The 16,727-nt window shown below is 39.7% G+C and overlaps 1 non-coding gene and 2 gene segments (V, D, J or C); 2 read left to right on the forward strand and 1 right to left on the reverse strand.

Moving 5' to 3' along the window:
• The first annotated feature begins 224 nt into the window (after positions 1-224).
• On the forward strand, positions 225-779 carry LOC123323681. The segment is given in 2 exon segments: positions 225-321; positions 445-779. Coding segments are annotated over 2 exon segments (432 nt in total).
• A 12,894-nt stretch (positions 780-13,673) lies between these two features.
• On the forward strand, positions 13,674-14,227 carry LOC123323682. The segment is given in 2 exon segments: positions 13,674-13,770; positions 13,893-14,227. Coding segments are annotated over 2 exon segments (432 nt in total).
• A 2,393-nt stretch (positions 14,228-16,620) lies between these two features.
• LOC123323684 lies at positions 16,621-16,727 on the reverse strand. Its single transcript, XR_006539510.1, has one exon. It is a non-coding gene; the product is annotated as a U6 spliceosomal RNA (small nuclear RNA).

Here is a 16,727-nt window from a genome sequence, read left to right on the forward strand (position 1 = left end):
GACCTGAAAGGTGAGGACTGCTGCTGTTCAGACTTCCATGGGGCCACCCTGATGACTGACATGTGCCTCATGAAGTCAGGGATGACACAGATGGCTGACTTTGGGAGGCCTCTGGCCAACATGCACCCATTTCAGTCCCTGTCCACCAGGGGGTGCAGCTTCCTACCACAATCACATTTCCTGTGTGAAATGTGGGCTTCCACTGATCATTTTCTGTCACTCCAATGTTTCTTCATGGTAAGAATGAAGAACATTATTTAGGCGACACTCCAGAGATGAAGTGTTCTCCAGGCTTCGTGACTGTGGTACTCTTAATGCTTGGTAAGTAAAATGCCTCTTAAAACTTGGATTCTTTTTTTGCATTGTGTCAGCAAAACATTTGACTATAATTTTATCCAAGAACTTTATGGCCAAGGTGACAGGGTCTGTTTTCTTTTTCCTCAGGACAAACCCATGGAGACTCAGTGACCCAGCTGGAAGGCCCAGTGACCCTCTCAGAAGAGGCTTTACTGATGGTGAACTGTACTTTTTCAACGACATGGTCCCCCACTCTTTTTTGGTATGTCCAGTATACAGGGGAAGGTCTAGAGCTCCTCCTGAAAGCCTCAAGAGACAAGGACACGAAACACAACAAAGGTTTTGAAGCCACCCTCGACAGCAAATCCAAATCCTTCCACCTGGAGAAAGGCTCAGTGCAAGCGTCAGATTCAGCTGTTTACTACTGTGTCATGAGTGACACAGTGACGGGGACTGCAGGGGGAGCTGAGCACAAACTCTGAGCAGAGCAGGGGCCTGGATGCTGAGCATCTCTGCCTGATCCACTCTGGTTCCAGCACAGTCTATGGTTGTTTGTCCCTCAGTGTCTGCTTGATACAAAATCATACAAATGATCAGAGCATAGGAACCAGAAATAACATCCCCCAACCCCAGCTGTTCCTTAATGACACTGAGAACATTTTGATGCCAAGAGTTCCTCAGCCAGGGCATAAGTAATTTCAAGATAAAACCACGTAACAGTGAAGTGGTCTCCTGCTCATCCTTGCAGTGAACGTCCAGCCCCACAAGTTGTTCAGGGACCCCTGGTGGGTGTTGCTGTGTCTTATGACATCTTTAGAGACACACAGTGTGTCTGAGAAGGTGGTGATGCCCAGTGTCTTCCTGGCAGAGTATGGCAGGAAAGGTGATAGGAGAGCTTCAGCCCCAAACCAGGATTTATTAGAGAAAGAAGGGAAGGGAAGAAAGGAGGATGAACACATATACCCGAACAAGGAAAGGAGAGGCCGGCGACCTCTGCCCTGCTTTCTTTTCTAGTGAATCAGGTGGCGACTCAGGCTGATATTCAACATGACGGGGTGGCAGAAACAGAATGGAGGAAGTGGCTCATGTCCTGGCCAGTTAAATAGATCAGTTGGCTTTCTGACAGTAGGAACTCAAATGAGATTGTTCTCAGTGCCCAGGAAATACGGTGAGAGAAAATGCTCTTGCACTGATGTTTCCTCACAATATAGATCGATAGGTGACACTGGGAGGGAAATCCTATAGATTTCTCTAACTCCTGTTTTGCAACCTCTCACAGAGAGCCACAAATCATGAGATTGGGAGAATGCATGGGAGTCAGTGAAGTTGTGTAATGAATAATAGAAAAGCAGTGTCTAAATTGCAGTGCAAGACTTTGCCAGAAAAGTTGCAATCTTCTTTATTTTTCAAAACATTTTTAAAGATTTATTTATTTTAGAGTGAGAGATAGCCAGAGCATGTGGAGGAAGGGGGTAGGAGGTAGGGGGTGCGGGAGGGGGAGAGAAAATCTCAAGCAGACTCCTCATTGAGGAGGGAGCCCAACATGGGGTTTGATCTCACAATCCTGAGATCATGACCTGAGCCGAAAGCAGGAGTCAGTCGCTTAACCAACTGAGCCACCCAGGTGCCCCGTGATCTTTTTAAATTATTATCCACTTTAGTAGGTTTTATGAATGAGCTATGATCAGAATATTATTACATTTCCTTATATATTAGTATATATTCTTGGTTTAAATGAATTTTTTTGTTTAATTGGTTTAAAAATTTTTCCCTGACATTTGGATAAAATTGTAGACTGGAGTGCTGGCTGGCTCAGAAGGTAGAACTGCTACTCTGCATCTCATGGTTATAAGTTGGAGCCCCATGTTGGGTGTTGAGACTACTTAAAAATAAAATACTAAAAAAAAAAAACCCATGGTAGATTAATAATGCATGTTCACCTCTTGATTTTTCTAAAACTCTATTAAGAAGATAGTAAAGACATCTGAAAGGGCAGAAAGCTGCAAAAACAGAGAGAAATAGGAAAGAAACTATCAGCAGGCAATGACGTCAACCAACTTTGGAAAATAAGCTGTATATGGAGAAGGGCAAACTTGCATGAAAGACTAGATAAGCAGAAACCCAGGCTTAGTGTGGAAGCACCTCAGTGTGTACCGTGCCCTCCGGAAAGGGTCAGGGAAAAGAACCACATATTTTTGGATAATTGAGGAAGATGGTGTTGCCTATGTTGGTGGGTGTGTACGTGTGTGTGTGTGTGTGTGTGTGTGTGTGTTGAAGGTATTGGGGTGGAGGGAATAAATTATGTGGGCCATGTGAGAAAATTTTAAGTCACAGAACAACCATGCACTCCATGGCCCTTTATAAGAAACAGTGATCACTTCTAAACCCAGCATAGGACTGCAAGTTGGTCTTTGAGGAATTGAGAAGAGCACATAAAAACTTTCCCCACATCTTGTGTATTACTAAGCTTTTTGATTTTTGCTCACCAGTTCAACTTTCCTTTACTTAAAGAAGTTCTTTCTTTCCTCCCTATAACCCCTGGCAGCCACTGATGTTTTTACTGTCTCCATGGTTTTACCTTTTCCAGAATGTCATATCTTGGGTACCAAACAGAATGCAGCCTTTTCAGATTGGCTTCTTTCACTTAGAAATAAGCATGTAATTTTCCTCCACATCTTCCCATGGCTTAATAGCTCATTTCTTTTTAGCACTGAATAAGATTCCCTTGTCTGGCTGTACCATAGTTTACTTACCCTTTCTTCTACTGAGGACATCTTGGTTGCTTTCATGTTTTGGCAATTATGAATAAAGCTGCTATAAACATTTGTGTGCAAGTTTTTGTGTAGGCAGAAGTTTTCCAGCCATTTGGGTAAACATTAAAGATTGTCATTGCTACATCATACGGTAGAAGTCTGTTTAGCTGTGTGAGAACCTGCTGCTCTTGTCTTCCAATGTGGTGGTACCATTGTGTGTTCCTGTCAGCCACAAATGAGGTTTCTTGTTGCTGGACATCCTTGCTGGTGTTAAAATAAAAACCATACAGAGCAGCCTTGAAAATTCCCTGGGCAAAGATCACTTCCAAAATCAGTTTAGTCCTACAAATAAAGCTTAATTTAGTTTATTTTGTCAGACCAACTTGACCTGCATAATTTTTTGCTCTGCCTCTGGAAATTATAAGCAAAACTTGAACTGTTTCCCAAGTTTGATTGGAGGTACCCACTAAGCAATTTCTGATATCATTTACAGCAACTCTGATTATAACCAATCACTGTGAAGAAGATACACTGCCAGTCTCCTCACTATACAAACTGCTTTCTAACAATATACCCCTGAGCCTCATTCCATGTTTTGGTGAGTGCTCCCAGTTCATGAGCTCCCTTTTTGACGTGTGCAACATGACACTTTTACTAATTACTACTTTGGTGAAATTCACTGGATTGACCTGAGCTATTTCTGAGTTTTTGACACCAGCATTTGGTGGTTTTAGTGTTTTGGATTTTGGCCATTCTGACAGGTGAGACTGTGGTGTCTTTTTTTTTTTTTAATTTAATTTGTATTAGTGTAAAGAACACTTACCATGAGATTTAGCCTCTTAAGATTTAGGTGTGCAATACATGATTGTTGGTATGGGTACAATGTTGTACAGCAACTCTGTATTCTTTCATATGCTGGATTAGTAACTCCCCATGACCCAATAGCCGGAGCCCATGGCAACCTCTATTTTGATTCACTCTTTGATTCTATGAAGTTGACTATCATAGATACCACATTTAAGTGGAATCATGCATTATTTGTTTTACTCTGACTGGCTTATTTCAGTTACCATAATGTCCTCAAGATTCATCCGTGTGGTTTCATATTGTCGGATATCCTTTTTCTTTTTCTTCTTAAGGCTGAATAGTACTCCGCTTATGTATATAGCACATTTTCTTTACTCATTCATCTGTTGTTGGCCATTCAAGTTGTTTCCCCATCTTGGCTATTGTGAACAGCGCTGCAATGAACAAAAGAGTGCTTATTATCTCTTTAAGATCCTGATTCAAATTCGTTTTGATATGTACTCAGAAGTGGGATTACTGAATTTTACAGTAGTTCTCTTTCTGACTTTTTGAAGAACCTCTATATTGTTTTCCATGGTTGCAGCATTGTGCATTCCCACTAACAGTGTGCAAGTGTTCCAATTTCTTCACATCCTCGACAACACCTGCATTTTTTGTTTTGATAATGGTCATCATTTTTTTTTAAATATAAAGTATGGATGATATCAAAGAATTTACTGTAAATGTAGAGGCAAATACATTGAGATAGTCATCATTAAAAAGGAACAAGAAAATTACACATGTTTATAATATGTGCTTTTTTCTCCCACCATTAAGTTGTGGCTAGTACCAACATTTTAAATACTGAAGTACTTAATAGGATGGTCCTTTTTCACATATTGCATGACTGTGCGAGGTGATAATTCTTTGGGGCTTTGATTGCATTTTCCTGATAATCAGTGACATTGAGTGTTTGCTCACATAATTTGTTGGCCATTTGAATGTCTTCTTTAAAGAAATGGCTATTCTAGTTCTTAGACCATTATTAATTGGCTTACTAATTTTTTAAAAAAACTTATTGTAGGAGTTATTTTATTGTTTGGATATTAACCCCTTATTATATATGTGGTTTGCAAATATTTTCTCCCACTCTGTAGGATGACTTTTGATGCTGTTGATTGTTTTCCTTGCTATGCTGAGTTTTTTAGTTTCATTTGTTTTTTTTAGCCTTTGTCTTTTTTTCTTAGAGCTTCCCTTTGTTAACTAGTTTGCTAGCTAGGTGTTCTCTTAGACACATTTTGACTGTGTCTTTGGCACAACTGACATTCCTTTGGGTTCTCCCTTTGGGTGTGGGTTTAACAGGTGAGGAGGGGGCTTTAGACTTTGCACACTGGGGCAGCAGGAAAATACTGTCCTATCTGCTCACATTTGTTGGTTGTCTTCTTTTAGGTTTGTATCTTAAGCAATATGGAGAAATAGTTTTAAATTTTGATTCAATTCAATAATTTCTTTTTTTAAAGATTTTATTTATTTATTTGACAGAGAGAGACAAAGCAAGAGAAGGAACACAAGCAGGGGGAGTGGAAGAGGGAGAAGCAGGCTTCCCGCTGAGCAGGGAACATGATGCGGGTCTCTATCCCAGGACCCTGGGATCATGACCTGAGCCAAAGGCAGACACTTAATGACTGAGCCACCCAAACGCCCCCAATAATTTCTTTTTAATCTATGTTTTGATTACTGAATATTTGAACTTATTTCTCATATTTTTGTTTTGTCCATATGCATTTGCTTCTTTCTTTTCTCTTCTGTTACATTGATAGAATTTTCTCTTTTTCTCTGCTGATTTGGGAAAAGTAAAGTGTCCTTCTGTATTATTGATGATATTCTCAAATTGTGTGTACATTTTTTCTGTCTAGTTTTATTCCATACTATTTTTTCCTTGTATATACCACTGCTTCTGCTTGGGGATGTTTTTTCTCTTGCTGATTTACTATATTTAGAAAACCTCAGTGGCTGGTTGGAGCAAACTATACACTATCTCTATATCAGAATTTCAGAAAGAGTTTATCAAATGAGCTGATAAACTACCATTGCAATGCACATTAAGAAAAACAAAGAAAAAGAAAACCTTCCAACACAATAATCAGAACATGAATTCTCTTCATTCTTCCTCAAACCCTTTGTTCTTTACTATCCTCCACCTGGAGTAATTTTCACCTGCTAGCCTCATGGCTTATTCCTTCATTTCTCCCTAGTCTTTGTTCCTAGCAAAACATGTGCTCATGTGATGAATACTTAATAACCTTTATTGTAGTGGAATATTTCAGCGATTAAAAAATAATCTTAACCTTTAATCAATAAAGAAAAAGATGTATAAATGGAAGTATACCCACAATATGGAATATAATGGAACAGAAGGATGTATATGGGTTAATATAATAAGACCTACAGGATTTACAATTGAGATTATAAAGTTACAGAAAGGTATACTCAGAGCGTATATTTGTATTATAATAAAGTATAAATAAAATACTATATATTTTTGGGTGATTCAAATCTAGTAAAACATCTGGAAAATCAACTCCAAATGGTCAAGATGAAGAAGGTATTAGGGTAATAAATGATCTAAGGGTCAGAATTGGGAATGGTAGTCAAAATTTTAGTCTGTAGGTAATGTTTTATTACTTTTAATAATTCATATATACACAAGTTCCTCCTATTATTAAAAGTAGTAAAAATCATAAAAGCCATTATAAAGGCTTTTCTCTTCTATCCTTGAGACCAAAAAGGGGAAAGGAGAGTATGACTACCTTTTCGTAAGATTTTGTCCAAGGACCTAACGTATATGTATTTCTCCCTCCTCTTGGATCAGATAGTTTTTAGTTTCCACTCCTCTTATGGTCCTACTCTTCGACTGTATTATAATTATGTATATTTTTGTCTTTCCGACTTATTAACAGTGACTCAGTAGTGCACAGAGGTATAACTCTTGATCTCCACATTCTCACTTTACACCTCACTCTGATCTAAGATATAATTTGCTGACTGTTGCTGCCTTGATTCACCTGAGTCCCTCAGAGACACAGGCTAAGAGAAGAGCATTTCCCCAGTGAGTTCAGTAGAGATGTGACCACAAGATGGCAGTGCACCTGTGCTGATGCAGAACACGTGGAGGGTTCATTTTAGTGCATCTGATTGGCTACGGCAGAAGCAGGGTCTTTTTCTTATTGGCTGGTAGACAATGTGGGAAAGTACTCTGTTAGAGGAAAGAAGGGACGGCCTGACAAGAGAAGCAGCTGAGCTGGATGGAGGCTGCAATTCTGAAGCTGATCTTAATTGGGAGGAACCATGAAGACATCCACGGGAGCTTTAATCATATTCTCGTGGCTGCAGCTGAACTGTGAGTTGAGGGTTTATGGGAAACAGTGTATTAGTGGATATTCTTCAGAAGTCAAGACTGGCTTCACTCAGGTTTCCTTCAGTTAGTGTAGAAAAAAAGAATTCTGAAGCACAATAACCTGGAAACTCTTCTCCTTTCTCTGACCTTTTCTTTCTGCACAGGGTGCAGCCAAGGAGAGAAGGTGGAGCAGCATCCTTCTACCCTGAGTGTCCAGCAGGGAAGCAGCTCTGTTATCAACTGCAGTTATTCAGACAGTGCCTCAGACTACTTCCCTTGGTATAAGCAAGAGTTTGGAAAAGGTCCCCAGCTCCTTATATACATTCGTTCAAGCATGGCCACCAAAGAAGACCAAAGACTCACTGTTTTTTTGAATAGGACGGCCAAACATCTCTCCCTGCACATCGCAGACACCCAACCCGAAGACTCAGCTGTGTACTTCTGTGCAGCAAGCACACATTGCTTCCCAGGCACCTGCTGCCTGCACTCAAACCTGCAACTGGGGCAGCCCCCTGTCCTTTGACAAACACCTTCAAGGATAGCTTTTGTGCTGTTTGTCTGTAGGTGGAAGCTAATGTATTAGACATTAAAAGCATATAATAAAACTATTAAGATGGAGATGACCCAGACAGGTTTAGAACATTTTGTTGGATGCATGTTTTTTTAATGGATTCTTGAATGGAGTTAGTAATGTTTTATTTTGAAATTCAGGTAGGATGGGCACTTTATATTGTGTTTCAAAGGTAGCATTTATGATTTTTCTGATTCTAAAACATCACATGCAAAATATAGAAATATGGAAAGTAGAAATATGAAAGTGGTAACTCTGTAATCAGATAATATTGCTACTATTCCTTTTAGTCTCTACAAATACTTATTAGAATTACATTCATGATTTTTTCACTTTATGGATTTTGATTTGAGCATTCCCCACTTCATCAATTCTTTCCCTCAAAGATCTGCTTTTTTTAATTTTATTTTTTAAGTTTTCATTTAACATGTGTTTTAAAATAGCTCTGTGAGGTATTTTCATTAATTATGGTTTCATATTAATTTTATTCCTCTCTATTTGGGGCAAAAGTTGAATGCCCAAAATTTCTATGTGCTTTGATCACTTTCTTGTTCAGAAATTGTGTCACAGGTTTTCCTTTAGAGCCCAGGGATGGTACATACTATTTGTGTGTTTGAGAGAAATTAAGATAGGGAGTGATTTGACAATGTGAGCTTCAGATAAAACTCAGAAATCTATTCTCGTTTACAAAATTTTGTAAGTCTCTGTTCACAATTACCCACTAATAGAATTTAGGAGACAGAATTTTGCATTTCATTCACTGCTATATTTTCAGTAAGTAGCACAAACTTTTTCACATAATTAATTATCAGTAGATGTTAAAGAAAGAAGGAAGGAGAATTCTGTTACTTATTCATAATTTTAATTTAAGCTTTCTGATTGAATTAAATTTATAAATTGATTTGTGAAAAGAAATGTCCTTATTCTGTATATCTGATTATTTGATTGCTTTGCAACATACTGTTTCTTTCCACTTTTATGTGTCTCTTTCTTAATAATGCTCAGTTGTTTGAAGATAATTCAATTTATTCTTGGACTTGTAATTTTTTATCACTATTATAATGAAAACCTTCCTTCTGAGCTATATGGGAAAATTTTATATGCATGTATCAACCACCTTACTATTATTAGTAGATTGCACGAAGGCATTTAGACTAATGGCTAATGTAGAGATGATGTGCTACCAACCTCCCTGCCATGTGTTCACGTTTGACTGAATTAAACATTACTAACTACAACCTTCTTTTTTTAAAAAAAGTTATTTCTCTAGTGCTGCAGAGAAATCAATGGAATGAAACAAATTGAGTAAATATTTAATTCCTTCATTCTTCCGCTCCTACTCAAGGATAGGCTCCTTTCAAGGTCCCTCCAAGTCTTCATAACTAATGATGGATATAATTGGCAATTGGTAGGGTGACAGTGCTTCCTCTCAGCTGAGTTATGATTGCTGGGTATTAGGTAACTGGCTTTCTCTTACCGGGGAAGTCCTCAGATTAAATTCAGTTTATCACATCTGACCAAAGGAGGTTAGAACCGTAGCCCAACATGTCAATGGGCAATTCTTTCCTTCCTTGTACCACCAGCTCCTGTATCGTAGAAGGAAGATGACTCTTGATTGGTCCATTTCCTCCAGGCCTGATGATGGAGTCAGAAAGAAGCATGCTTCTCTATTATTAGTTTATTTCTTCTTAAATCAATTAGAAGTGAGAGAGAACGGGCAATTTCTATATGCTTGATCATATTTTGGTGAGAACTGATGCAGTGGAAGAAAACAAGTGTTTTAGCCAGAGTGTGCAGTGAGTACATAGCTCAGATCCAGACACATTCAGGCTTTCAACCTTCAGCAGGGTTGGCTATTTGTTTCCTACTTCCTGCGACAATGTGGTACAAACTTTAAGGCCTTCTCTTGATCCTGTGAAGCCAGACTGGGTGCTGAGAGTCTCCCTTTTGTTTGCTTTCTCTAGGATGGTGCTGATTGCCTATGTGCGATTTCTCCCAATCTGGCAGAGTGGGGCTGCTTTCAGCACATGCTCACTAGCTGCTTACAGAAGCTCTCTCTTGTTAACACCCTTTGTATGCTGGTGGCAGGCCATAGGTTGGGTGATGTATGGATGAGGAACTGAGTGTTGTGTGTGCCCATGGACCATTTGTGAGGGTCTGCATGCAGGCCATCTCCAGTGGCTCATGGGCAGATTCCTAATGGAGGCTGTGCCATGGTTTGTAGGGTCCATGTTGGTTTACTGCGCTCCAAGAGCCCTGGGTGCTGTTCTGCTAGGAGCACCCCACCCCACAGTGAGCAGTACACCTCAGTATCCTGGATGGGGCTAGAAAGAAGGTTCTCTTTGGCAGCATCCTCCAGAGCTGGAGGGCTATGTGTTCACTCACGTGTTCTCACTTCCCTCCATGGAGAAATCAAGGCTGGAAGGTTTCTCTTGGCTCGGAGTTGTGCCACATGGGCATGGGTGAGGAGGGTAAAGTGAATTTGTTCTTCATGCCCTCCTCAATCTATCCAATCTCAGATTTGTTTTGTTCCATGATGTGCTGTGTCTTCCCTGCTCGACTTCTTCATAGGCACTCTCTTTGGTTTAGTGTATGACTGTGAAAATCAGTGGGGGTTTTTTTGGGAGGGGGAGGTGGACATGGTAGAAAATTCCTATTTTGCCATTTTGACGTCAGTGTTGAAATTACTTATTTATTTATTTATAATACCCCAATTGAGTTTTTTTTTAAGATTTTATTTATTTATTTGAGAGAGAGAGAGAGACAGAGGGCTTGTGCAGGAAGGAGGGGCAATGGGAGAGGGAGAAGCAGACTCCTGCCTGAGCCGGGAGCCAGATGCAGAGCTAGATCCTGGGACCCCAAGATTATGATCCGACCTCTAGGCAGAACCTTAGCCAACTGAGCAATCCAGGTCCCCCTAAATTTTTTATTTTAAAATAATTATATAGAAAATTCACTATTTTTGGTGTACGTTTCTGTGAATTCTAAAATTTAATACTTTGTATAGATCATGTAACCATCATACAATCACTATACAGAATAGTTTCTTTGCTCTCCAAAACTCCCTTGTGCTATTCTTTTGCCATTACATGCTTCCCTATTCCCCACTCCTTGCAAACATTGGTCTATTCTTATTTTTGTGTTTTAAAAATGTCATATTGATGGGAGCATACAATCCATAAGCTTTTGAGAACCATGTGTCTTGGTGGGTGGAAGCACATGCCACAGGGCACACACATGACTTCACCTCTCTCTCCACTCTCAGTGTTTCCTACCTCTGAGGTTTTGAACTTTGAAGTTATTTTCATAGGAATAATTCATCATTTCAAGTTTTGAATTCCCTTACAGACTTGACTTATAGTTCTACAAAATATATTTGGCCATTGATGATACAGAGATTGTGTTGAAGTTTGGGTAAACTCATCTAATTAAGATAAGTCACGTTCTGTACACAAGTTTAGTTGAATGAACTCCATCCTAAATTTTTATCAGTAGATACTTTTTCACATTTTAGGGGTAATTTAATTTATGAAGATTCACTCTAGCAGTACCAATTAGGGTATGGTTATTACTTCTTTTTTCCAGGAGATCATATGAAATAACACATCCAGTGATTCTTTTTTTTAATTAATTGATTTATTTTAGAGAGAGCTCAAGGGGGAAGAGCACAAGAAGAGGGAGACAGAATCTCAAGCCGGCTGCCCGCTGAGCACAGAGCCAAGCACAGGGCTCAATCTCACGATCCTGAGATCAAGACCTGTGCTGAAACCAAGAATCCAATGCTTAACCAACTGCACCACCCAGGTGCCCCTGCAGTAATTTTTAATCTTTGTTACACTAGCAAAGTCTGTGCAGAGCTGAACTATAGCGCTAGAGTGGGTATTGTCTCAAATAAAAGCTATATGCATGCAAGTTATTTTATTAGTAAGAGAACAAAGTCAAGATAATCAGAAGTATGTAATACTTTACCATTAAAATGGAAAAATACCTCTAAAATGAATAAAAAGAACCACAAAAGAATGCAAAGTATTAAAATTGGTGGCTCCAAACATCTAGGAGAATTCTCTTCTAATGACCTTGGTGCATCTGTCTGCTTCATGCAATTACATGTTTATGTCAAGGATCTTCCATATGCACTCACCTGTGGACTGTCTCCTTCTGTTGATTTTCTGGAGAACCTCAGTTTAAGACCTCTAATATGAGTAACTTTTTCAATTCTTGTCAGTGAAATATGCATAATGTCATACTAGTTGATAAACATGTAGCCAAGGGTCCATTTTTGTACTTTATCTGCCAAACTGGTAATAAATTGTATATATAAGGTCATTTCATGCATCTCAATGGCAATCTTTTTCTGAGACTTTGTTCAGAGCACCAAAGATTTTGGTCATGTAATGGTGATTAAATGAATGGCCACAGAGCAGCCTGTACCTGGGATGAAAGAAAGAGTGTCAAGGGTTCACTTATCTAGTTCAGTTTGTGAAGGTTGGAATACGTATGGGTTGGGACATCTGAGTTATGTGGGCCACAGTGAACAGTTCAGCCTAGGACTTTGTAAGGGAAGGGTGCAGGACCACAAAGGCTAAGGCTGTACCAGGCCACAGTAGTTCAAGGATAACTGCTATAATATTCATTTCAGTTTTAATATTCCATTTGTTGTTTCCACTTTTCCACAGGATTGGGGTGTGATAGGAGAAGTGAAGTTTCTGTGTGAGGCCTGACCTTACCTAACTGTCCCAGAGAAATTTCTTCTGCTATCTAGAGAGTAATTGAAATGGAATAGGCAGTAAACACAAAATCCAGTTGATATTTGACTCTTGTGACTGCTGTGATTTTCAGGCAAGAGAGTGGTTCCATCCATGTAGAAAATAAAATACTATTACCCATCCGTACTCATAGCTCATGTAAGGAATGCAATTGTGTAAGATCCCTTTGGAGATACTCAAATGTTTCCTTAGGACAGTATTTCAGAGCACATTTCACCTTTCCAACTTCATGGGATTTTGTTGACTTCCAGAAAGGCATGAATAGCCCCATTGTCTGCCATCCTAGAAAAGTCTCCCCACTGGTGTTTCTTTAATGTTGCATCCAGTATATTCTCAGTGTGATGCGTTGTCTCTGGAGGATTGTAGCAAGTGCTCAGTAGAGATCATTTGGCTGCACCAGGCAGCTGTCTTGGCTTTGATATATCTTGTTCTAGTGGATCATCAAATCAATCATTCCTAGTGATTCTTTACAAAATTTGTGCCAAATTTTCTGTAACCAAGATGGGATTATTGAACTTTTCCATGGTTCTGTTTTATGTTTTTAAAGAAGTGGTTACATAAGGCTCTTAGTTGGAAATGTATATTCAGATGACCTGCTCAAGCATTTTTTCTTAGTTCCTACGTTGTCTTTTTTGCTGTGAGACTTTGTCTTTCTGACAAAAATTTTTAATTACATGAATACAAAAAAAATTCATGTATTTGCTGTGCATTTCTAAGAGGATACAGGAGATACATGAAAGGGTTAAGAAAAGTTAGAAAGTTAAGAAACCTCATTGTCTTTATAGTATTTGAAAGTTGTGACCAACATTAAAAACATATTGACCGACACTGACCACATGATTTTTTTGTAAAATGACATATATATGAGATTTTCATTAATTCAGCAACTTGAATTGATGTTGCTTCTCCAAGGTTTGGATTTTATAAAGGGGTCTGGAGTTGTAATTGCATGACCAGTCTGGTATTGTCTTTTTCAGTGTTTAAGGACTCTGGCCGATATGCACCCATTTCAGTCCCTGTCCACCAGGGGGTGCAGCTTCTTACCACGATCACATTTCCTGTGTGAAATGTAGGCTTCCACTGATCATTTCTCTGTCACTCCAATGTTTCTTCATGGTAAGAATGAAGAACGTTATTTAGGTGACACTCCAGAGATGAAGTGTTCTCCAGGCTTCGTGACTGTGGTACTCTTAATGCTTGGTAAGTAAATGCCTCTTAAAATTTGGATTCATTCTTGCGTTATGTCTGCAAAACCTTTGACTATCATTTTATCCAAGAGCTTTATGCCCAAAGTGACGCAGGTCTCTTTTCTTTTTCCTCAGGACAAACCCATGGAGACTCAGTGACTCAGACAGAGGGCCAAATGACCCTCTCAGAAGAGGCTTTCCTGACTATAAACTGTACCTATTCAACAACTGGGTATCCCACTCTTTTCTGGTATGTCCAGTATCCGGGAGAAGGTCCAGAGCTCCTCCTGAAAGCCCTGAGGGACAAGGAGAAGGCAAGCAAGAAAGGATTTGAAGCCACCCTCAACAGCAAATCCAAATCCTTCCACCTGGAGAAAGGCTCAGTGCAAGCGTCAGATTCAGCTATTTACTACTGTGTCATGAGTGACACAGTGATGGGGACTGCAGGGGGAGCTGAGCACAAACTCTGAGCAGAGCAGGGGCTTGGATGCTGAGCATCTCTGCCTGATCCACTCTGGTTCCAGCACAGTCTGTGGTTGTTTGTCCCTCAGTGTCTGCTTGATACAAAATCATACAAACGAAGAGCATAAGAACCAGAAGTGACATCCCCCAACCCCAGCTGTTCCTTAATGACACTGAGAACAGTTTGATGCCAAGAGTTCCTCAGCCAGGGCATAAGTAATTTCAAGATAAAATCACATGACAATGAAGTGGTCTCTTGCTCATCCTTGCAGTGAATGTCCAGCCCCACAAGTTGTTCAGGGACCCCTGGTGGGTGTTGCTGTGTCTTATGACATCTTTAGAGACACACAGTGTGCCTGAGAAGGTGGTGATGCCCCGTGTCTTCCTGACAGAGTATGGCAGGAGAGGTGATGGGAGAGCTTCAGCCCCAAACCAGGGTTTAGTAGAGAAAGAAGGGAAGGGAAGAAAGGAGGAGGAATACATGAACCCGAACAAGGAAAAGAGAGGACAGTGACCTCTGCCCTGCTTTCTTTTCTAGTGAATCAGGTGGCGACTCAGGCTGATATTCAACATGAAGGGGTGGCAGAAACAGAATGGAGGAAGTGGCTCATGTCCTGGCCAGTTAAATAGATCAGTTGGCTTTCTGACAGTAGGAACTCAGATGAGATTGTTCTCCGTGCCCAGGAAATACAGTGAGAGAAAATGCTCTTGCACTGATGTTTCCTCACAATATAGATCGATAGGGGACACTGGGAGGGAAATCCTGTAGATTTTTCTAACTCCTGTTTTACAACCTCTCACAGAGAGCCACAAATCATGGAACTGGAGAATGTATGGGAGTCAGTGAAGTTGTGTAAAGAATAATAGAAAAGCAATGTCTGTTGCAGTGCAAGACTTTGTCAAAATTGTTGCAATCTTCTTTAATTATCATCTCCTTATCTGCAGATTTTATGAATGAGCTATGATCAGAATATTAATACATTCCCTATTATCTTATTTATATATTTTTAGTTTAAAGTGATTTTTTAAATTGTTTTAAAATGTAATTTTTATTTTCCAACCTGTGTAAATATAAATGCATGTGAAAATATACTTTAAACAATTTGAGGGATATATAATAAGAGTTTTCTCAGACATTTGGATAAACATGGTAGATTTGGGGTGCCTGGCTGGCTCTGTGGGTAGAGTTGGGACTCTGGATCTCGAGGTTTTAAGTTCGAGGCCATGTTGGGTGTAAAGATTACTTAAAAATAAAATGTCTAAAAAAAACCCCCACACATGGTAGATTAATAATACACGTTTATCTCTTGATTTCTGTAATACTCTTTTTTAAAAGGATTTTATTTATTTATTTATTTATTTATTTATTTATTTATTTATTTATTTATTTGAGAGAGAGTGCATGAACCCAAGCAGGGGGAGGGGCAGATGGAGAGGGAGAAGCAGACTCCCTGCTGAGCAAGGAGTAGGAGGCAGGGCTCAATCTCAGGACCCTGAGGCCATGACCTGAGCTGAACTCAGAAACTTAACTGACTGAGCCACCCAGGTGCCTCTCTAATACTCTTTAAAAAATTCAGTAAAGACATCCCAGAGGGCAGAAAGCCATAGGCACAAACAGAAACATGAAAAAAGCAGACAGTGACACCAACCAATTTTAGAAAATGAGCTGTATATGGATAGGGGCAAACTTGCATGAAAGACTAGGCAAGGAGAAACCCGGACCTATTGTAGAAGCACCTCAGTGTGTGCCGTGCCCTCCGGAAAGGGTCCGGGAAAACAGCACCACATACTTTTGGATAATTGAGGAAGATGGCGTTGCCCACGTTGGTATCTGCGTGTGTGTGCATGAGTGTGCATGAGTGTGCGTGTGTGTGTGTGTGTGTTGAGGGTACTGGGGGGAGAGAAGGAGTGTAAGAAGACTGAGTGGTTACCTCGGGTCCTCAGAACTGAGCGTACGAAGCATGGAAGCTTACTGTGGTTCAGCTGAGGTAAGAGGAAAAGTATAAATTCAAAGGATTGATAACTTAATGACCAAACTCTGGCATCTATTCTGGCCTTTCTGAACAGAACTGAGCTGAGCTGTGGAAACGGATCGGTGACAGGATCTATTGTCTGAGGTCTTCAGTCTACACTCTTTAGCAAAGAGTGATTAGATTTTCTGCTTTTGGCCCCAAGATAGGCATCTGAACAGACATTGACAGTGAGGAGAAACACTGGCGTAACAATAGGTACATTGAAAGAGCTACAGTGATTAGTCTAAACACTTCGTCTTCTTATCATAAAGTGATTTATCTCTACCTTGGGTGAAATCACATAGGGCAGGCATACATGATTCTTACATTCTTTTTTCATGATTCTTACATCTTATGTTGTTTCCATAATTCATTACATGTGGTATTTAAAGATTATGGAATGCTTCATGAATTTGCATGTCATTCTTGCACATGGGCCATGTTGATTTTCTCCGTACCGTTCTAGTTTTAGTAAATGTGCTCCCAAAGTGAGCCC

Source organism: Neomonachus schauinslandi, unplaced genomic scaffold (genome assembly GCF_002201575.2).
Source record: "Neomonachus schauinslandi unplaced genomic scaffold, ASM220157v2 HiC_scaffold_183, whole genome shotgun sequence".
Lineage (NCBI taxonomy): Eukaryota > Metazoa > Chordata > Mammalia > Carnivora > Phocidae > Neomonachus > Neomonachus schauinslandi.